The sequence below is a fragment of the Staurois parvus genome, unplaced genomic scaffold (genome assembly GCF_062004578.1).
Source record: "Staurois parvus isolate SC_StPar_1 unplaced genomic scaffold, SC_StPar_1.0 ptg000506l, whole genome shotgun sequence".
NCBI lineage: Eukaryota > Metazoa > Chordata > Amphibia > Anura > Ranidae > Staurois > Staurois parvus.
Window position 1 is genome coordinate 334,986 of NW_028318302.1, and position 23,358 is coordinate 358,343.

General features: G+C 39.7%; 1 protein-coding gene across 1 annotated transcript in view; it reads left to right on the plus strand.

The window, feature by feature from the left end:
• Positions 1–23,358, plus strand: part of DNAH7 (dynein axonemal heavy chain 7) — a 519,305-nt gene that overhangs the window by 100,228 nt on the left and 395,719 nt on the right. The window contains exons 18-19 of the mRNA XM_089689972.1: positions 6,316–6,502; positions 22,901–23,094. Of these exons, the coding sequence (XP_089546098.1) occupies positions 6,316–6,502; positions 22,901–23,094 (381 nt within the window). The remainder of the gene's footprint in view (positions 1–6,315; positions 6,503–22,900; positions 23,095–23,358) is intronic.

Here is a 23,358-nt window from a genome sequence, read left to right on the forward strand (position 1 = left end):
AGGGAGGATAGTCGCATTCCAACATCACATTTACAAACACCTGTCAAGTTATCATAGAGAATAACATAACAGAAAGTGCAGCACAACTCACATATGTAACATACATAAATCATTTGTGAACCCCCCCCCCCCACACACACACACACATACACACAAACACACGCACATATATATATACAGTTATGTTCAAAATAATAGCAGTGCACTGAAAAAAGTGAATAAAGCTCAAAATCCTTCTAATAGCTTTTATTTCCATACACACAAATGCATTGGGAACACTACACATTCTATTCCAAATCAAAACATGAAAAAAAATATATCAAATTTGTGTTGTTCCTCTAAAAAAATTGAAGAAAAGTGAATATTAGACTGTTCAAAAAAATAGCAGTGTTTGTATTCTTCTTTACAAACTCAAACATTCACTATATAAACTGAAAAATGTTTGAAGATTTTGCTTTCCTTTGAATCACTTAATTAATATTTAGTTGTATAAGCACTGTTTCTGAGAACTGCTGTACATCTGTGTTGCATGGAGTCAACCAACTTCTGGCACCTGTGAACAGATATTCCAGCCCAGGATGATTGGACTACATTCCACAGTTCTTCTCTGTTTCTTGGTTTTGCCTCAGAAACTGCATTTTTTATGTCACCCCACAAGTTTTCTATTAGATTAAGATCCGGAGATTGGGCTGGCCACTCCATAACGTCAATCTTGTTGGTCTGGAACCAAGATGTTGCACGTTTACTGGTGTGTTTGGGGTCGTTGTCTTGTTGGAACACCCATTTCAAGGACATTTCCTCTTCAGCATAAGGCAGCATGACCTCTTCAAGTATTCTGATGTATTCAAACTGATCCATGATCTCTGGTATGCGATAAATAGGCCCAACACCGTAGTATGAGAAACATCCCCATATCATGATGCTTGCGCAACCATGCTTCACTGTCTTCACAGTGTACTGTGGCTTGAATTCAGTGTTCGGGGGTCGTCTGACAAACTGTCTCCGGCCACTAGACCCAAAAAGAACAATATTACTTTCATCAGTCCACAAAATATTGCGCCATTTCTCTTTAGGCCAGTCAATGTGCTCTTTGGCAAATTGTAACCTCTTCAGCATGTCTTTTTTTCAACAGTGGGACTTTGCAGGGGCTTCTTGCAGATAGCTTGGCTTCTCATAGGCATCTTCTAATTGTAACAGTACTCACAGGTAACTTTAGACCATCTTTGATCTTCCTGAAGCTGATTGTTGGCTGAGTCCTTGCCATTTTGGCTATTCTTCTATCCATTTGAATGGTAGTTTTTCGCTTTCTTCTACATCTTTCAGGCTTTGGTTGCCATTTTAAAGCATTTGCGATCATTTTAGCTGAGCAGCCTATCAATTTCTGCACTTCTTTATATGTTTTCCCCTCTCCAATCAACTTTTTAATCAAGGTACACTGTTCTTCTGAACAATGTCTGGAACGACCCATTTTCCTCAGAATTTCAGAGAGAAATGCACTGTAACCAGCATGTACAACATTTGCTGCCTTCCTTCCTTAAATAAGGGAAATAATTGCCACCTGTTTTTCAAAGAATGAATGACCTGACTAATAGAACTCCACACTGCTATTATTTTGAACATGCCCCTTTCAATTAGTGATTCAATTACACAGAATCAGCAGCATGCATGTCATGACTGTTGAGTCTTTTGGATTTCTATTACTCTACTACAAACTGCTAGTAAATTATTTGCCATGTAGAAATATCATTTCTACCAAAAACAGTGATTGATCAGGTTAGTGATGTCTGACTGCTATATACACAATTGTATATATATATATATATATATATATATATATATATCACACACTATATTGCCAAAAGTATTGGGACACCTCTCCACATCCTTGGATTCAGGTGTTCCAATCACCATCATGGCCACAGCTGTATAAAATTAAACACCTAGGCATGCAGACAGCTTCTACAAACATTTGTGAAAGAATGGGTCATTCTCAGGAGCTCAGTTAATTCAAGCGTGGTACCGTGATAGGTTGCCACCTGTGCAATAAGTCCATCAGTGAAATTTCCTTGCTACTAAATGTTTCACGGTCAGCTGTTAGTGGTATTGTAACAAATTGGAAGCAACTGGGAACAACAGCAACTCACCCACCAAGTGGTAGGCCATGTAAAATGACAGAGCAGGCTCAGCACATGCTGAAGCGCACAGTGCACAGAAGTCGCCAACTGTCTACAGAGTCAATAGCTAAAGACCTCCAAACTTCATGTGGCCTTCAGATTAGCACAACAACAGTGCATAGAGAGCTTCATGGAATGGGTTTCCATGGCAGCTGCATCCAAACCTTACATCACCAAATGCAATGCAAAGCGGCAGATGCAGTGGTGTAAAGCACACCGCCACTGGACTCTAGAGCAGTGGAGACGTATTCTGTGGAGTTACGAATCATGCTTCTCTGTCTAGCAATCCAATAGATGTGCTTGAGTTTGGTGATTGCCTGGAGAACTGTACTTGCCTGACAGCATTGTGCCATGTGTAAAGTTTGGTGGAGGGGGTATTATGGTGTGGGGTTGTTTTTCAGCGGCTGGTCTTGGCACCTTAGTCCCAGTGAAGGGAACTCTTAAGGCGTCAGCATACCAAGACAATTTCATGCTCTCAACTTTGTGGGAACAGTTTGGTGATGGCCCCTTCTTGTTCCAACAAGCCTGCGCACCATTGCACAAAGCAAGGCCCATAAAGACATGGATGAGCGAGGTTGGGGTGGAAGAACTTGACTGGCCTGCACCTCAACCCGATAGAACACCTTTGGGATGTAATAGAGTGGAGACTGTGAGCCAGGCCTTCTCATCCGACATCAGTGCCTGACCTCACAAATGCACTTCTTGAAGAATGGTCAAAAAATTCCCAAAGACACACTCCTAAACCTTGTGGACAGCCTTCCCAGAAGAGTTGAAGCTGCACCTGCAAAGGGTGGGCCAACTCAATATTGAACCCTACGGGCTAAGACTGGGATGCCATTCAAGTTCATGTGTGCGTGTAAAGGCAGGAGTCCCAATACTTTTGGCAATATAGTGTATGTGTGTGTGTATATATATATATATATATATATATATATATATATATATATAAAATTGGTTGCATAAATTATTTGTGTATGCTACATATGTGAGTTGCGCTGCACTTTTTGTTATGGTGTGATTTGTTGGGTTCATGCACAGTTGGGTAGCGGCAACACGTTAACACAATATTCTTTTTGATATTTATATTCATAATAATTTATTTTCTACTAATTTTGGTAAATGCTATGATTCTTTGTGTTCATATTATCATTGAGAATATGGCATTCTTTTCTGACAAGATCAACAGGTATCTTCTGTGCTTGCTAAAAATGTTTTTAGCCTTAAAAATAGAACATGAATGCAGCCACATCTAAGAACCAGAAAGCTGTAGTACATTACATTTTTGTTTTTTAGATTTGCTATTTTTAACTATATGAGCAAGCTGCAAATACCTACAGTAGTGAACCCAGTGTCCCTCTTTAACCACTTGCCCTTCAGAGGATTTACCCCCCTTCCTGACCAGGCCATTTTGTGCGATACAGTGCTGCGTTACTTTGAACTGACAATTCCGCGGTCATGCAACACTGAACCCAAATGAAATTCATTCCCTTTTTTCACACAAATAGAGCTTTCTTTCGGTGGTATTTGATCGCCTCTGCGGTTTTTATTTTTTGCGCTATAAACAAAAAAAGACCGAAATTTTGAAACAAAAAATATTTTTGACTTTTTGCTATTAAACATGTCCAGTAAAAAATTTAAAAAATCAAATTTCATCATAAATTTAGGCCAAAATGTATTCTGCTACATGTCTTTTGCTAAAAAAAATTCCAATACGTGTAAATTAATTGGGTTACGTGAAAGTTATAGCGTATACAAATGGCGATATACGATATATATACTGGAATTATTTTTTTTTTTACTAGTAATGGCGGCGATCAGCGAATTATAGCAGGATTGCGGGACTGCGGTGGGCATTCTGACACTTGGGGGAACTGATTTGGTGTCACTGACATCCCCAGTGACACCAGTACAGTGATCAGTGCTAATAAAAAGCACTGACACTGTACTAATAGCACTGGGCAGGAAGGGGTTAACATGTGGAGTGATCAAAGGGTTAACTGTGTGCTCTGTGCTGTTTTACTGTGTGCTGTGTGTGTGTGCTTTACACTGTAAGCACACTGCTTTGTATGACTCTGCTATGCAGAGCCATACAAAGCAGTGTGCAGAAACTGACAGGGGAGAGATCTGTGTTGTTTATACACAGGCCTCTCCCCTGTCTGTGATACTCGGCGGTCGCTGGGTGCTGGCAGGGAGTCACTGGCCAGGACCTAGTGATTGACAGCCAAGGCACAAATGGCTACCCTGCTACCTACCCTATCCGGAACTGCAAAATTACGTATATATACGTGATTTTGTGCACCCGTGCTGCCCTGTAGCAGTATTTCTGCTACAGGGCGGCGCGGAAGCGGTTAAAATGTATGTAAACCAAAAATCAATTTCATGTTTGGCATCACGCTTTACTGTATACAGTTTCTTAAGCAAATAACTATTTGTGAATCTCTTGCAAACGTTTTTACCTGGAGATCCTGCCAGTAACAGGAATTTCTGTTGCTGGCTGACAAGGCTAAGCTACTATCCTGCAATCATCTGCAGCATAATTGGCCTGCTGTGTGCACTCCTTTATTTGGCCGTTTGACTGTCTTTAGGTTGTACCAGATATGAAACCCAGCTGAAGGAGCTCACATAGAAGGTTGAAAACATTGCTTTGAATTATGAGACAGAGGCTTAGCTTTGTCAACAGACTGCGTTGTTACTGGCAGGATCTCTGGGTAAGAAACTTTACAACAGATTTACAAAAATAAATTGCTTCAAAGGTACTGCCAATTCGCAGGAAAAAATATATAAAATATAATATAATTGTGACACAAGTCATACTGTAATTAAATATTATTAATTACATTCCTTTTCAATCTGCAGCACTGTCATTTTCTGTAAAATTCAATTAAATCTGGAGACCTGGAGGAATTCCGTACACCGTTGGTGTACGGAATGTCTCTAGAACTGTCATTTCCTGTTTGTGTGATTGGCTGACTGATTTTCCCAGAAGTCTGCAGTAAGATACAAGTCAGATTTTAGGCATGCCTTACAACAAAAATGTATTTTTTGGTGAAATGAGTCAAAAGGGCTCATCACTTCTAAAGGGCTGCAGACCCTGTAGCTTTGTTTATTAGAGCACTGCACGTGCATTAGCTGGTCAGTAATGAAATTCACTCCCATTCAGAATCAGTATCCAAATGACCTAGAAGAACAAACAGCTTTTTGTTCAGAGCATAAACAGGCAGGAATTTGCAGCAAAGTTTGTTAAAATCCCTGCAAAGTACATTGAGCACCACGGGCAGCACAGTGGCTAAATGGTTAGCATGGTTAGCAGTGCTAGGGTTGCTGGTTCAAATCCCAACTACGGCACTACTATGGAGTTTGCATGTTCTCCCTGTGCTTGCGTGGGTTTCCTCCGGGTACTCCGGTTTCCTCCCACAATCCAAAGACATGCTGGTAGGTTAATTGGCTCCTGTCTAAATTGGCCCTAGTTTGTGTATGTATGAATGTAAGTTAGGGACTTTAGATTGTGCGCCCCTTGAGGGTTAGGGACTGATGTGAATGTACAATATATAGTATATGTAAAGTGCTGCGTAAATTGATGGCGCTATATAAGTACCTGAAATAAAAATAAATAAGGATTTGGGTTTTTTTTTTACAACAAACGTGGGAGTTACAATTCCTTGAATGCAGTTGGGTATTCTTTTGAAAAAAGTAAATTTTCACCACATTCATTAAGGTAATGGGAAATTCCCATTAAAAGTGAAAAGCATGCTTGTCTTTAGTAAATCAATCCCATGCCATCAAAAATTCTTAAAATAGTTTTAGGGTTTAATTACATTTTAATATTTAATCTGGTATGGCAAGTGCTGTTAGCTTTGTGTTGGTAGATGAAAGGTAAACTGCCATACTGATTGTATTAAAATGTTCTTCAATTACTTTTCATTAGCTATTGAGTCACAAATACCAACAGATACACCTGTGACATCTAAATGTGAAGTAGCCTTAATGTCAAATTCATGAGTAAATGAGAGAAGGCACTGTTTATAGTAGTAATTGAATCTGCTTCAATATACGTTATTGAGATAACATTTATTTAACATCAAATTGTGGAGTATCTTTGTATAATATCTATTTGAAACTCAAACTGTATTTTTCTTTATAGAGAATGGGAAAGTAAATTGTTGTTATTGCAAGAAATCCTAGATGAGTGGCTTAAAGTTCAGGCTACATGGTTATACTTGGAGCCCATATTTAGTTCCCCCGACATTATGGCTCAAATGCCTGAAGAGGGCAGACGATTCTCAACTGTGGACAAAACATGGAGAGACTTAATGAAACAAGTTTTGTTGGTAAGTAACTGTACCAGTATAAAAATGATAATTTTTTATTTTACACCTTTATTTATATTTGTTTCCACATAAAGTATACCTGAAGGCCAAGCTGTCTAACAAGTAATTATTACAGGTTTTAATAAACTATAACCCTGACAGTGGTCCCTTCATATTCATATGCTTTAAATCTTCTAAAAAATAAACCTTTGTACCTCCTAAAACACACACACACACACACACACACACACACACAAAAACCCAACAAAAACCTTTGGGGCAGCTCTTGAAACACCCCGTGTCATGTCATAGCTTATCCCAGCTTCTTTTGCAGTTCTTTATACTGGATCTTGGACATAAGGATGGGGAAAATATAAATAATTTCATATTAAATAAAAAAGAGATTTGTATACTAAATACTAGTGTTACTTGTATTCACTCTATAGAATTTCCAGAATACAATATTTTCATGAGAGTGTTCCTTTTAAAAGGAATAAAGTGTTCTCAATGTATTATTAAATATGTATATGTGTATATGAATATGAATACAGTATGGATTTACTGGATTCATTAGTGTTGGCAGTTTAAAATGCGGGCACATGGATAATACTGTTATTCTCCACAAGATGGCACTGTGAATCTGCTATAATATTTAATGAAGGAAAATCCGCCTAAACAGACATTCTATCCCAGTTGATCAATAAAAATAAACTTGTTCTATTTTCATGATAATGTGGTTTATCTCTTAGTACTTTGGGATGAAAGGTAATGCAAATGTGATCTAACCTTTCACAGTAATTCTGAATAATTGGTACTTAAAAATGAGTTTCCTTTTGCTAAAGGATCAGAAAAAAAAACCTTGGTGGGCAGTGACATTGACATTTTTTCGGAGGTGACTACATAAAAACACATTTCCATTTTGTAGTTGTTTGTTTTATTAAAAGAACATACAATTTGCAAACACATTTTAGCTATTTTAGATGCATAGGCTGTTCTTGAAAAATTTTGAATGATATTTAATCTAGAAATTTGAGGTGGAAAGAAGCTTGGCACTTTTTTTTTTTTGCTGGCAAGGTTCAGCAGGATGCTGTTATAAGAGTAATTCTGTACTTCAATCCTAGTAAAATGAAAGCAGCACACATTTAGTAGTACTGTGACATTTTCTTTATGCACCCACCTTCTAAGTGGGAAATCAAGCTAACAGAGTAGTTACATGCAACATACTTCCCAGCATTCAAGACAAGTGTAGCAGCGCTCTGCACAAGAGTAGAGAAGGCACAGGATTGCTGGATCCACTTAATATTTCTTCTAGCTAGGGAAGTATAAAACTGCCGGAAGCATGAATATGTGCTGGAGGGAAGAGGTAAACTGCTATTGGAGTGGTGCATGTGCACCAGGGGACAGATCTGTTACCTACTGGGAGGAAGATGTACTTATGTACCACTGGTGGAAAGAGAAATGTACATATTGCTGCTGTGAGTTACTATTGCACTGACAGTCTGTCTACAACACTGGATCATTATATGAAAATAATGAGGATAACTTATATAAAAGTGAATGGTATTTTTGTGAACGTATGGAGTGAGGAGCACTGGGTTAAAAATTGTTAATTCAACCCATGGCAGTGAAGTGAGATGTGCCCATTATAATTAATGAACTGCCTTCTGAATAACAGAGCACCTTGAGTACTTTTCACCCTTGTGTTTAGAGCTCTTGTATTTTTTCTTCTTGGAATAACCCATTATATTCTCTGTCCTTCTAAAGATATATATAGTTGAACATTATGTTCTTTGTAATGAATGCACTTGTTGTTGGTGCAATACTGTGGTTTTGTCATGAAGGTTTAAAGCATTTAATTTACAGCACAGAAATGTCTACCAGTGGAAATAAACTAATGGATTTAGGTCAATTTTATTTTAATTTTTTAAATGTTTTTAAACTGGTGAGCTATATATTTTTACAATATGTATTCAATCTTTGTTTTACCTAGAAACATTTACTATTTGACAGAAGCTTAAAAGAGCATAGCGGGCCATCTAAAGTAGTTGCTTCTTGCTTGAAAAACATGCTTTGTCTGACTGAAACCTCAGACCAAGCCTCTAATAAGCTTGAGTCTCTCTTTTAAAGCATTACTAACCAAAAACCGTGCATTCACTATATCTGGTCCCCCACAGCACACAGAACACAGAAATGCAATTAATTTAGTAAATATAAACTGCTAAATACCTTTTCTCATCAGCATTAAATAGCAGTCTTGGGACTTCTATCAGTGTCCAGCTTAGCACATGTTAAGGCTTGTAGGAGGAGTTTTCATTTTGATTTAGGAGGATGCAGAACCCCTCACCTCTGTCTAGACAGTGCTGATTGGCCCTGTGCTGATCACATGCACTCTCCCAAGAAAATAAAAACCTCTCTAGCAATACGCACCAAACTGAGCATGTTCAGAGTGTCTCCACACAATGTGTCTTATCAGGAGATAAGAGGGGGACAGTAGAAGAAGGGGAAGATCAGAGAAGACAGGATCAAACAGTATTTTTACACAATTAACCCCTTCGGTTCAACAGTGAGTATAAAAAGCATGCTTTACTGCATATAAAGACTGAGTTTACTGTTGTAGGTTTAGTAACACTTTAACTCATGCCTTTATATGTGTTGGTAAATTTCATCTTGAGCCATTAAACTCTGTAAACTTTTTATAACAGTTGGTACAGAGCTCTGCTCGCTAAATAGAAGACTGCATCATTTTGTATCTGCAGTATTTCTTATTTACCTGAATAGATTAAAAATAATATTTGTTTCTAAACTGTATTTTTTCTTGATTCTGTTTAAAACTATAGCTTCAGTTGACGTTGAACAGCACTTTGTAGCTACTTACTCATATCTCTAGTTAGAAATGTAAACTGAGAGGAAAGTTGCAGCGGGCTGCGTAAGGTGCAAATACTGTTTTTCTAAATTGGTTATTGTCAAACCTTGGCAGTAAAAATTATAGTCGAAAGCTATTTAGCTGTTATATACAAAAAGACAAAATTTCTTTAAGCATAGTACTCATTTTTTAGGGTCTCAATCAATATACACTTGACATTTCTATCACTAGAAGCATACACTGTGCTGGTTGATGATGTTTTCACTGCCTTTAGTGATATTTAGAGCTGTCACTTGCAGTTAAAAGGGAAAAAACCCTGAAAATCTATCCTGAGTTGTAAAAAGAATAGCATATTGCTTCAGAGTTACAATCCTTTCTCTGCAATCCCAACTAACAAGAGCAAGCATCCAAAAGTGCATGATAGATTAGATTACACAGAATGACTATAATGAAATTATACAGAGCATCCTCAAAAAACACAATGATGGTTAGAGTAGTCAATATAATATTTATATAGTCATTCTGTCTCAGGAAACGAAACACCGGTAATGGTTGCTTAAAGTTATTCTAAAGACTTATTTTTTTTAAAGAAATTGTCTATACTTGCCTGCTGTGTGTAGTGGTGTTGCACATAGCATCCCGGATCCTCCTCTTCTTTGGTCCCCCACCGGCTCCTCTGGCCCCTCCCTCCTGTTGGGTGCCCCCACAGCAAGCAGCTTGCCATGGGGGCACCCGCTGCTCAGTGTGTCCATTCACACACTTCATGCTCCTCCGCCAAGCAGGAGATAACATCCCCAGAATTACTCTTTTGACTGAAGTGGCACAACAGCGTAATATACAATTCATGCTGTTGGCAATCGATATAAAAAAAGCATTTGACTGCCACTCATCCTCTTACCTATTCTTTATCTCACAGAAATGGGGCTTCAGACTGCAATTTCTTAACTAGGTAGCCATTCTTTACTCCTCTCCAATGGCCATATTAAATATGCTGGTTTGAAATCTACAACGTTAAATCTAAAATTACTACCCTGTGCTCTGTGTATAAAAAATCATCAACTGAAATCAAGTGAAGCAAATAAAGAAAAAAATGTATGTAAAAAATCCAACAGGTGCACTTACTGTGTATTCCTACCACAATACAAACTTAATAAATCTCTTAAATGTGTTGTTCTGTTGAAAAATCTTATATATAACACACTTGAATTTAATAAAGTGCCTATATAAATAATACAGATATTTATAAAAAAAAATAATAATTTATATAATTTCAAAACTAACAGAAGCAATCCAATAACATGCCAAAACAAACATAAATCATGATAATAATAATATATAAATTAAAATAAATAAAGAATAATATATATATACAGTGGGGCAAAAAAGTATTTAGTCAGCCACCAATTGTGCAAGTTCTCCCACTTAAAAAGATGAGAGAGGCCTGTAATTGGCATCATAGGTAGACCTCAACTATGAGAGACAAAATGAGAAAAAAAATCCAGACAATCACATTTTATTTGCAAATTATGGTGGAAAATAAGTATTTGGTCAATATCAAAAGTTCATCTCAATACTTTGTTATATATCCTTTGTTGGCAATGACAGAGGTCAAACGTTTCCTGTAAGTCTTCACAAAGTTGGCACACACTGTTGCTGGTATGTTGGCCCATTCCTCCATGCAGATCTCCTCTAGAGCAGTGATGTTTTGGGGCTGTCGCTGGGCAACACGGACTTTCAACTCCCTCCAAAGGTTTTCTATGGGGTTGAGATCTGGAGACTGGCTAGGCCACTCCAGGACCTTGAAATGCTTCTTACGAGCCCGGTCGGTATGTTTGGGATCATTGTCATGGTGGAAGACACAGCCACGTTTCATCTTCAATGCCCTTGCTGATAGAAGGAGGTTTGCACTCAAAATCTCACGATACATGGCCCCATTCATTCTGTCCTGTACATGGATCAGTCGTCCTGGTCCCTTTGCGGAGAAACAGCCCCAAAGCATGATGTTGCCCCATGCTTCACAGTAGGTATGGTGTTCTTTGGATGCAACTCAGCATTCTCTCTCCTCCAAACACGACAAGTTGTGTTTCTACCAAACAGTTCTATTTTGGTTTCATCTGACCATATGACATTCTCCCAATCCTCTTCTGGATCATCCAAATGCTCTCTAGCAAACTTCAGACGTGCCCGGACATGTACTGTCTTAAGCATGGGGACACGTCTGGCACTGCAGGATCTGAGTCCCTGGCGGCGTAGTGTGTTACTGATGGTAGCCTTTGTTACGTTGGTCCCAGCTCTCTGCAGGTCATTCACTAGGTCCCCCGTGTGGTCCTGGGATTTTTGCTCACCATTCTTGTGATCATTTTGACCCCATGGGGTGAGATCTTGCGTGGAGCCCCAGATCGAGGGAGATTATCAGTGGTCTTGTATGTCTTCCATTTTCTAAATATTGCTCCCACATTTGATTTGTTCACACCAAGCTGCTTGCCTATTGCAGATTCAGTCTTTCCAGCCTGGTGCAGGTCTACAATTTTGTTTCTGGTGTCCTTCGACAGCTCTTTGGTCTTCACCATAGTGGAGTTTGGAGTGTGACTGTTTGAGGTTGTGAACAGGTGTCTTTTATACTGATAACAAGTTCAAACAAGTGGCATTGATACAGGTAATGAGTGCAGGACAGGGGAGCCTCTTAAAGAAGAAGGTATAGGTCTGTGAGAGCCAGAAATCTTGCTTGTTTGTAGGTGACCAAATACTTATTTACCACCATAATTTGCAAATAAATTATTTCCATATCAGCCAATGTGATTGTCTGGATTTTTTTTCTCATTTTGTCTCTCATAGTTGAGGTCTAACTATGATGCCAATTCCAGGCCTCTCTCATCTTTTTAAGTGGGAGAAACTTGCGCAAATGGTGGCTGACTAAATACTTTTTTGCCCCACTGTATATATATATATATATATATATGAATATATATAAAATAAATATATGTTATGTCATGGAGAGCGGTGCGTGGATTGGGGCAGAGCAGGCGCCTGTATAGTAACAGTGGGGCTGAGAGCAGCTGTCAAAGAGAAGCTACTGCAAAGAAGTTCCCAAGAATGGAGTTATGAATAGGGCACAGAGCACCAGCAGTAAAGGTTGATTGCTGCTGGATTCACGGGTGTTGATCCATCCATCCCGGATTGTTTTTTTATCATTAAGCACTGTTAGACCTTGGTTGTAAGATCTTGGTTCTGGTAAGAGGCCTATAAATGTGGGTGGCACGTATGGTGGTGAAGATTTGAAGCACAAGTCACTTTATTTTGCCATTAGTTGTACGAACTGAGAACAGATTTTTTTTCAAACCTTTTGGTGATTGGACTTTAACACATATTATTTATTTGTATGTTCCATATATTATTCTTTATTTTTTTATTTCATTATTATTATTATTGTCATGATTTATATTTATTTTGGTACTTTATTGGATTGCTCCTGTCACTTTTGAAATTATGTGAATTTATTTATTTATTTTATCAATATCGGTATTATTTAAATAGGCACTATATTCAGTTCAGGTGTGCTATAGAAATAAATCTACAACTTTCCCTGTTTTCAGAAGCAAGAGGCAAGGCTGCCCATCAACCCCTCTACTTTTTGCCCTTGCAATAGAGTCCCTAGCACAACTTATAATAGAATATTGATATCACTGGCCCCACTGTTGCCGGACACCATCATAAGTTAACTCTATTTGCATATGACATAATAGTGTTTATTACCAATCCCAGTGTCACCCTTCCCAGTCTAACAGCTCTCATGACCCAATTTGGTAAGATCTTCAGTTTTCTTATCAACCGTGTCAAATCCACAATTTTTAACATCTTGCTACTTCAGGTTCTGGCTCATTTTCTGCAAGGCTCTTTCCCTTACCTTTGGGAAACTTAGTGCCTTTCATATCTTCTTATCACACACTTTATGAAACCAACTTACCACCCCTATTTCAGAAACCTAAAAGTCTGCTTGTAGTCTGGAAGGGATACCTCTTAACCCCAAGACCTACTTGCCAAAATGGCTGTATCTACTCTCGGTCTTACTCGTACGGATCCAGTTGTATGCTCTTCAGAACCTGCATTGCCAGGTTTTGGAGTTTATCTGGCACCATCATGGACCTAGAATTGACAAGTAGACTCCAAGGTGGGCTGGGAGTTCCCCATCTGCAGAAGTAATACCAAGATTCCTAGCCAACATCCCTCACCAAATATCATGCTACCACTGAATCTCTCATATAGGTATCTTCATCTCAATATGATACATTCACTGAAAATTTGGGACAAACTTAAATATTCCACTGGACTTTTATTTCCTCACCTCCCATGAATGTCTTTTATTAGGAGTTTTTCCTTTTTTCCAGGTTTACAGGAGCCAAACAGTTTTAGTCATTGCATTTAACTAGATTTTACTTCCTTTCACAAACTAGTGACACTGGATGGTGTTACATGTTTCAGACACTGCAGACTGAATATAAATTACCCAAAGCAGAAGTGTTTCATTATCTGCAAGCCTTTTTGTCACATCTATGATCTGTCCCCTTACTGATGGAGTGACCTTGACACCCTTTGAGCATTATTGTTCAGAGGACCTTCACTCCCTGAGATTGATTTCCTTGCTGTATAATTTGCTTCTCACGGGCGTCAGACTGCCTCAAAATGACAATAAACAGTGCCTTGAAAAAGTAGTCCTTAAAATGTTTTCACATTTTGTCATGTTACAACCAAAAACATAAATGTAGTTTATTGGGATTTTATGTGATAGACCAACACAAAGTGGCACATAATTGTGAAGTGGAAGGAAAATGATAAATGTTTTTCAAAATTGTTTACAAATAATTATCTGAAAAGCGTGGCTTTCTTTCAGCAATGGCTCTCTTCTTGCCACTCATCCATAAAGGCCAGATTTGTGGAGTACACAAGTACTAGTTGTCCTGTGGACAGATTCTCCCACCTGAGCTGTGTATCTCTGCAGCTCCTCCAGAGTTACCATGGGCCTCTTGGCTGCTTCTCTGATTAACCACTTGAGCTCCTGAGGATTTACCCCCCTTAATGACTAGGCCTTTTTTTGCTGTTTGGCGCTGCACTAATTCAAATGATAATTGCACGGTCATGCAATGCTGTACCCAAACCAAATTTACGTCCTTTTTTCACACAAATAGAGCTTTCTTTTGATGGTATTTTATCATCTCTTCGCTTTTTATTTTTTGCGCTATAAACAAAAAAAACACGAAAATTTTGAACAAAAACAATATTTTCTACTTTCAGCTATAAAAAATATATCGTAAACTCAAAATTAGTTTTAAATTTAGCCAAAATGTATTCTGCTACATGTTTTTGGTAAAAAGAATCCCAATAAGTGTATATTGATTGCTTTGTGTGAAAGTTATAGCGTCTACAAACTATGGTATAGATCAGGGGTGGCCAAACATTTTGACTTGAGGGCCGCAATGGGTTCATATATTGGACCCGGGGGCCGGACCAAGAGTAGATGAATGATGTGTATGTGTCATCCATAGTAAGTATAGTAATATTCCCCCATAGTAAGCATAGTAATTAATCCCCCATAGTAATTCATCCCTCATATAGTAATTCATCCCCCATATAGTAATTCATCCCCCATATAGTAATTCATCCCCCCATAGTAATTCACCCCCATAGTAATTTATCCCCCATAGTAATTCATCCCCATATAGTAATTCATCCCCCATAGTAATTCATCCCCCATAGTAATTCATCCCCCACATAGTAATTCACCCCCCATAGTAATTCATCCCCCATATAGTAGATCATCCCCCATATAGTAATTCATCCCCCATAGTAATTCATCCCCCATATAGTAATTCATCCCCCATATAGTAATTCACCCCCCATAGTAATTCATCCCCCATAGTAATTCATCCCCATATAGTAATTCATCCCCCATAGTAATTCATCCCCCATATAGTAATTCATCCCCCATATAGTAATTCACCCCCCATAGTAATTCATCCCCCATAGTAATTCATCCCCATATAGTAATTCATCCCCCATAGTAATTCATCCCCCATAGTAATTCACCCCCCATAGTAATTCATCCCCCATAGTAATTCATCCCCCATATAGTAATTCATCCCCCATAGTAATTCATCCCCCCTATAGTAATTCATCCCCCATATAGTAATTCATCCCCCATATAGTAATTCATTCCCCCTATAGTAATTCATCCCCCATAGTAATTCATCCCCCATATAGTAATTCATCCCCCATATAGTAATTCATCCCCCATAGTAATTCATCCCCCATATAGTAATTCATCCCCCATATAGTAATTCATCCCCCATATAGTAATTCACCCCCCATAGTAATTCATCCCCCATAGTAATTCATCCCCATATAGTAATTCATCCCCCATAGTAATTCATCCCCCATAGTAATTCACCCCCCATAGTAATTCATCCCCCATAGTAATTCATCCCCCATATAGTAATTCATCCCCCATAGTAATTCATCCCCCCTATAGTAATTCATCCCCCATATAGTAATTCATCCCCCATATAGTAATTCATTCCCCCTATAGTAATTCATCCTCCATAGTAATTCATCCCCCATATAGTAATTCAACCCCCATATAGTAATTCATCCCCCATACAGTAATTCATTCCCCATATAGTAATTCATTCCCCCTATAGTAATTCATCCCCCATAGTAATTCATCCCCCATAGTAATTCACCCCCATAGTAATTTATCCCCCATAGTAATTCATCCCCCATATAGTAATTCATCCCCCATAATAATTCATCCCCCATAGTAATTCATCCCCCACATAGTAATTCACCCCCCATAGTAATTCATCCCCCATATAGTAATTCATCCCCCATATAGTAATTCATCCCCCATAGTAATTCATCCCCCATATAGTAATTCATCCCCCACATAGTAATTCACCCCCCATAGTAATTCATCCCCCATAGTAATTCATCCCCATATAGTAATTCATCCCCCATAGTAATTCATCCCCCATAGTAATTCATCCCCCATATAGTAATTCATCCCCCATATAGTAATTCACCCCCCATAGTAATTCATCCCCCATAGTAATTCATCCCCATATAGTAATTCATCCCCCATAGTAATTCATCCCCCATAATAATTCACCCCCCATAGTAATTCATCCCCCATAGTAATTCATCCCCCATATAGTAATTCATCCCCCATATAGTAATTCATCCACCATAGTAATTCATCCCCCATAGTAATTCATCCCCCATATAGTAATTCATCCCCCATATAGTAATTCATCCACCATAGTAATTCATCCCCCCTATAGTAATTCATTCCCCATATAGTAATTCATTCCCCCTATAGTAATTCATCCCCCCATAGTAATTCACCCCCATAGTAATTTATCCCCCATAGTAATTCATCCCCCATATAGTAATTCATCCCCCATAGTAATTCATCCCCCATAGTAATTCATCCCCCACATAGTAATTCACCCCCCATAGTAATTCATCCCCCATATAGTAATTCATCCCCCATATAGTAATTCATCCCCCATAGTAATTCATCCCCCATATAGTAATTCATCCCCCATATAGTAATTCACCCCCCATAGTAATTCATCCCCCATAGTAATTCATCCCCATATAGTAATTCCTCCCCCATAGTAATTCATCCCCCATATAGTAATTCATCCCTCATATAGTAATTCATCCCCCATATAGTAATTCATCCCCCATATAGTAATTCACCCCCCATAGTAATTCATCCCCCATAGTAATTCATCCCCATATAGTAATTCATCCCCCATAGTAATTCATCCCCCATAGTAATTCACCCCCCATAGTAATTCATCCCCCATAGTAATTCATCCCCCATATAGTAATTCATCCCCCATAGTAATTCATCCCCCCTATAGTAATTCATCCCCCATATAGTAATTCATCCCCCATATAGTAATTCATTCCCCCTATAGTAATTCATCCTCCATAGTAATTCATCCCCCATATAGTAATTCAACCCCCATATAGTAATTCATCCCCCATACAGTAATTCATTCCCCATATAGTAATTCATTCCCCCTATAGTAATTCATCCCCCATAGTAATTCATCCCCCATAGTAATTCACCCCCATAGTAATTTATCCCCCATAGTAATTCATCCCCCATATAGTAATTCATCCCCCATAATAATTCATCCCCCATAGTAATTCATCCCCCACATAGTAATTCACCCCCCATAGTAATTCATCCCCCATATAGTAATTCATCCCCCATATAGTAATTCATCCCCCATAGTAATTCATCCCCCATATAGTAATTCATCCCCCACATAGTAATTCACCCCCCATAGTAATTCATCCCCCATAGTAATTCATCCCCATATAGTAATTCATCCCCCATAGTAATTCATCCCCCATAGTAATTCATCCCCCATATAGTAATTCATCCCCCATATAGTAATTCACCCCCCATAGTAATTCATCCCCCATAGTAATTCATCCCCATATAGTAATTCATCCCCCATAGTAATTCATCCCCCATAGTAATTCACCCCCCATAGTAATTCATCCCCCATAGTAATTCATCCCCCATATAGTAATTCATCCCCCATATAGTAATTCATCCACCATAGTAATTCATCCCCCCTATAGTAATTCATCCCCCATATAGTAATTCATCCCCCATATAGTAATTCATTCCCCCTATAGTAATTCATCCCCCATAGTAATTCACCCCCCATATAGTAATTCATCCCCCATATAGTAATTCATCCCCCATATAGTAATTCATTCCCCATATAGTAATTCATTCCCCCTATAGTAATTCATCCCCCATAGTAATTCATCCCCCATAGTAATTCATCCCCCATATAGTAATTCATCCCCCATATAGTAATTCATTCCCCATATAGTAATTCATTCCCCATATTAATTCATCCCCCATATTAAGTCCCCAAGTCCCCCCGTGTCAATTCACTTACCTTTGCTCCGTGCGTTCCTCTCGCCGTCTTCCCGCGCCGTTTCGGTGTAGCATGAAAATCTGTCTCCTATGAGGATCTGTCCCCCTCGACGTATCTGCGCATATGCCAGTTTCAGGCATTAGCAGCCGATCGGCGATCTCCGGCACATGCGCAGATACGTCGAGGGGGGACAGATCCTCATAGATTTTCATGCTACACCGGTCTTCAGGGCGGACTGTGAGAGGAGCCTAGCTCCGCGGGCCGGATTAAAAGGTCCGCCGGGCCGTAGTTTGCCCATTGCTGGTATAGATACTGTAATTTATGCCTTTTTTTGCTATACAGCGCTGCGCTAATTCAAATGATAATTGCGCAATCATGCAATGCTGTACCCAAACGAAATTTATGTCCTTTTTTTCACACAAATAGAGCTTTCTTTTGGTGGTATTTTATCACCTGTGCGCTTTTTATTTTTTGCGCTATAAACAAAAAAAACACAAAAATTTTGAAAAAAAACTATATTTTCTGCTTTCAGCTATAAAAAATATATCGTAAACTCAAAGTTAGTCATAAATTTAAGCCAAAATGTATTCTGCTACATGTTTTTGGTAAAAAAAATCCCGTGCATTAGCGGGCAAACTGGCGCTATATCAGAGGGGCGCCAACACTATCGGAAGTCACCAGTGACACTAATACAGTGATCAGTAAAAATCTGTTCACTGTAATCAATGACACTGGTGACAGGGCAGTGAAGGGGTTAACTGGGGGGGGGGGCGATAAAGGGGTTAAATGGGATTACTGGTGTACTGGCAGGCAAACTGACGCTATCTGGGAGGGGCGCTAACACTATTGGAAGTCGCCAGCGACACTGATACAATGATCAGTAAAAATCTATTCACTGATCAATGACACTGGTGACAGGGCAGTGAAGGGCTTAACTGGGGGGGGGGGAGAGATTAAGGGGTTAAATGGGATTACTGGTGTACTAGCGGGCAAACTGGCGCTATCTGGGAGGGGCGCTAACACTATCGGAAGTCGCCAGTGACACTGATACAGTGATCAGTAAAAATCGGTTCACTGATCAGTGACACTGGTGACAGGGCAGTAAAGGGGTTATATCACAACAACAAAGCAGGAGCAAGCCACCAAAAATGACACTAATTGTTAATGTCAAAGACACATCTCCGACTCACTTATATAAGTGTGGATACATAAACCGAGGGAACAGCATACTAAACAATATGATAGTGTGACAAGAACACACCTATCACACTGGTGACAGGGCAGTAAAGGGGTTAACTGGGGGGGGGCGATCAAGGGGTTAAAAGGGATTACTGGTGTACTGGCGGGCAATCTGGCGATATCTGGGAGGGGCGCTAACACTATCGGAAGTCGCCAGCGACACTGATACAGTGATCAGTAAAAATAGGTATTCACACCCAGGCGATCCGATTCTGCACATCGCACCACATTTTGCGAACCGATCTTGGAGTGTTGTTATCTTAACATACACACCTTCAGCGGTTCGCATGAACAAGATGCTATTGTGATGCGGTGCGGAATTAGCACCGAGACCGTTGCGAATTCCGCACTGCATCAGTGTGAACCCAGGCTCAAAGGCTCGCACCCACTCCAACTTACAGATGTGTCTTGGAGCCTCAACATAGTCCATCCACCAGGAAAGTCATCACTCCTTGGGGGGTGCTTTGGTGAAGATCTGGTTTGTGTGCTCATACTCTGTGCCTTGGCCCTATTAAGGGCTCATACCCTCTTTAGTGTTTAGATAGAACAGAGAATCTACTATCCATTTTTTTCTGTGATAATCTGGTTCTCTCTGTTCTTCAGAAATGGCCTTTTAACCCTCTGAAAATATTCTTTTCTCTCACCTACAAGGTGATATTCCTTGTATGAAGTACTACTGCCAGTCCAGTGTCACATGCAGGTGACACTCCACCATCTTCCCTTCCACATCATCAGCCAGCTGTCTCTTACAGGTTCTTTGAGTTGGCCCCCCAATGATGTGGTGCCAGGTCTGTCCTCTAGATTAGGATATCCCAGGGGGCTGCAGGAGCAGGGACATTGTAATTCTTACCTAGGTGAAAATGGAGTTGGTGACCCAGAGCAAAAAAAAAAAAAAATTGTAAACAACAAACAAAAAATTTTTTAAATGGCAGAGGGGGGGTGGGTTGAAGTGGGGAAAGGTTTTGTTTAAAAGTGAAGGTCCACTTTCAATTGGCTTTGTGACATAATCCATCCACAAATTGATTTTTATTGATTTATTGTTCACTGCTCTTTTAAAATGTAACAGTGGATACATACTTTAACTCTATGGCTTTAACAATACAAATATCTCAGTTCATCTACCTTAAAACTCTGTTTTATGTATTAATTATTATTTCCTCCTATTTTTTTATTGGCTTGCTTGAGTGAGACTTCCATCCAGGTAACCTTGCCATCATTGCCTGTGTTTGCTTGGCCAGAGCAGGGATGGCCTTACAAGGATAATAAGGATAATTAAAAATAAAAATTAAATCTGTAAATTCAAAATACCTGGTAAAAAAAAAGCCTACCACCTCCTCATGCAGAATCTCTGCCACTTTAGATATAATTTACTATTTTTTTATAACGGAAATAGTGGACATCCTGTAGACTTGTGTTATGCAACACACATTGCTGCTTCCTGTCCTTACCCCTAGCTATAGGATTCTCCCTCCATTTGTTGTTGCCTGCCCTACCCCCTGTGTTGTGGAAGGGCAGGCAGCATATGGCTGTAGGTTTTTCTTCTGTAGGGGATCCTTGCACCATCAGGTTATGCAGCAAAGAGATTGTCTTAGATCACATCCACAAAGTGGAGTATGCTGTGCTCCTTCTGGGATTTTGGCAGATGATCTCCTAATTTTTCCTCTTGTATTAGGAATGTATGCTATGTCTCTGTCACGTACCTGATGGTGGAACCTGAGATTTAGAGGAGGGCCTCCCTTGCGGCTCTGGCTCAGGGGCCCTGGTAAAGTGACAGCGAGCGTTGGAGCACAGAGGGGCATGAGTGCCTGGTGGGAATTCCGTGGAATGATGTGCATCAGGAGATGCAGGAGTGGCTGGAGAATGTCACACTGGCAGTGGTTCAGGGTAGTTAGGCAGCCTATGCTCAGGCAGACGTGCAGATGCGGAATACTGGCAGGGTAGCTGGTAGGAAGCAGGATCAGAGAAGGCAAGGTCAGGCCGGTTCAGCAACAAGCGGGCAAGGTCAGACAGAATTGGCAGGCAGAAGAATAGTCAGTAGGCAGGCAGAGGTCGAGGCAGGCGGCATTCTAGCAAGGTCAATTGACAGGTCGGATCAGCAAGACAAAACAGATAGCAGGATACACAGCAATACAGGGTAAAGGCCAAATGACATTGAGGCAGAGTCCCATCTTAGTTTATATAGCCCGCCTGGCGCCAAAGTGCTGCTGTACATGCGCACCCGCATGCACTCACGCATGCGCACCCACACACACCGGCCGCGAACGGAACTGGCAGGAGCACCACATCTGCACACATCCATGCGCCTATGCTGACATTGCCCCCTCCTTATGGGCAGCCTCCAGGTACCCAACTTGGTACATTTTTCAGGATGCCTGCAGAAAAATGCCCAAATTAATTCTTTGGCATGAATATTAGTCTCTGGCTACCAAGAGTTCTCTTTTGCCCCATACCCCTTCCACTTAATCAAGTATTGTACCTGGTTCCTTCTTTTCCTGCAGTCCAAGATGGTCTCCACCTCATATTTCTCCTCACCATCAACGATTACTGGCTCCTGGGGACCTATATTGCGACCTGGAAAAGGATTGGGTACTATGGTTTTAGCAGAGAGACATGAAATACAGGGTGAACTTTCGAAGAATCAGGCAGTACAAGTTCATAGGAGACATTATTAATTCTCCTCTTGACGAGAAAGGGGCCTGTCAATCTAGGTCCTAGCTTCTTCATCAGGCATGCCAATCTTAAATTAGTTGTGGATAGCCAGGCCTGTTTTCCAGGTTCCAGGATTAATTCACCCCTTCTTTTCCTGTCAGAGACTCTTTTATTGTCCTCCTGTGCCTTGGCTAGAGTTTCCTGCAGGATCCCATTGTTTTGCTGGAAGAAATTCAGGGTGTCTTGGACGGCTGGAATTGCAGATTCAGGCAGCTCATTGGAGAGAAAAGATAGTAGCATATCCTTCAGAGGATGGAAGTTCCACAATAAAGTCCATGGCAATCATCTTCCATGGTCTGTCAGGGAATGGAAGGGGCCTGAGCAAACCCCACGCCTTGTTTCTGCTGCTCTTGTTACAGGTACACTTGATACAGGAACTCACATATGATTTACAATCCTTGGCTAGGTCAGGCCACCAGAACAGACGTTGAACCAGATCATCACAAAAAATCAGAAAGTATTTGCTTCTGCTTTCTTGGCTTTAAATGCAATACACAGGCATTCGCTTATCAAAACAACTTCTTATTTATGCGGGAGAGTAAATATGTCTAGGTCTGGTGATATATAGCACTTGTATGGGTAATACATATGTATAGCATTCATCCGTACATAATAATCCTTGTTTTCTCATTTTATATTTAGGACAAGCATGTGCTTTCTGTTGTGATGATTGAAAAAATGTTGGAAAAGTTCAAGAAGTCTAGCGAATTATTGGAGCTCATTTTGAAAGGACTTAATGACTACCTAGAAAAAAAACGTTTATTCTTTCCACGATTCTTCTTCTTGTCTAATGATGAACTCCTTGAAATTTTATCAGAGACAAAGGACCCAACCAGGTAGGTTATAATATTTATAAACTTCTCTGTAGTTAGGATGAAAAATAATTCAGCCAGGTCTCCGATGTAGAACATGCTAATTATTATTTCTACATTTAAATTTAGTACAGTATTTGGAGCTATCATTTCATAAAGCTATGGAAAGCTCATGGCCGGTTTTGGGTAATTTAGGATACAGGTTCATTAAAATGTCCTATATGGTACAGGTTCATCATAATGTCATATATGATAAGCGATGGAATATTAAAGTTTCCAAGGTCTTTC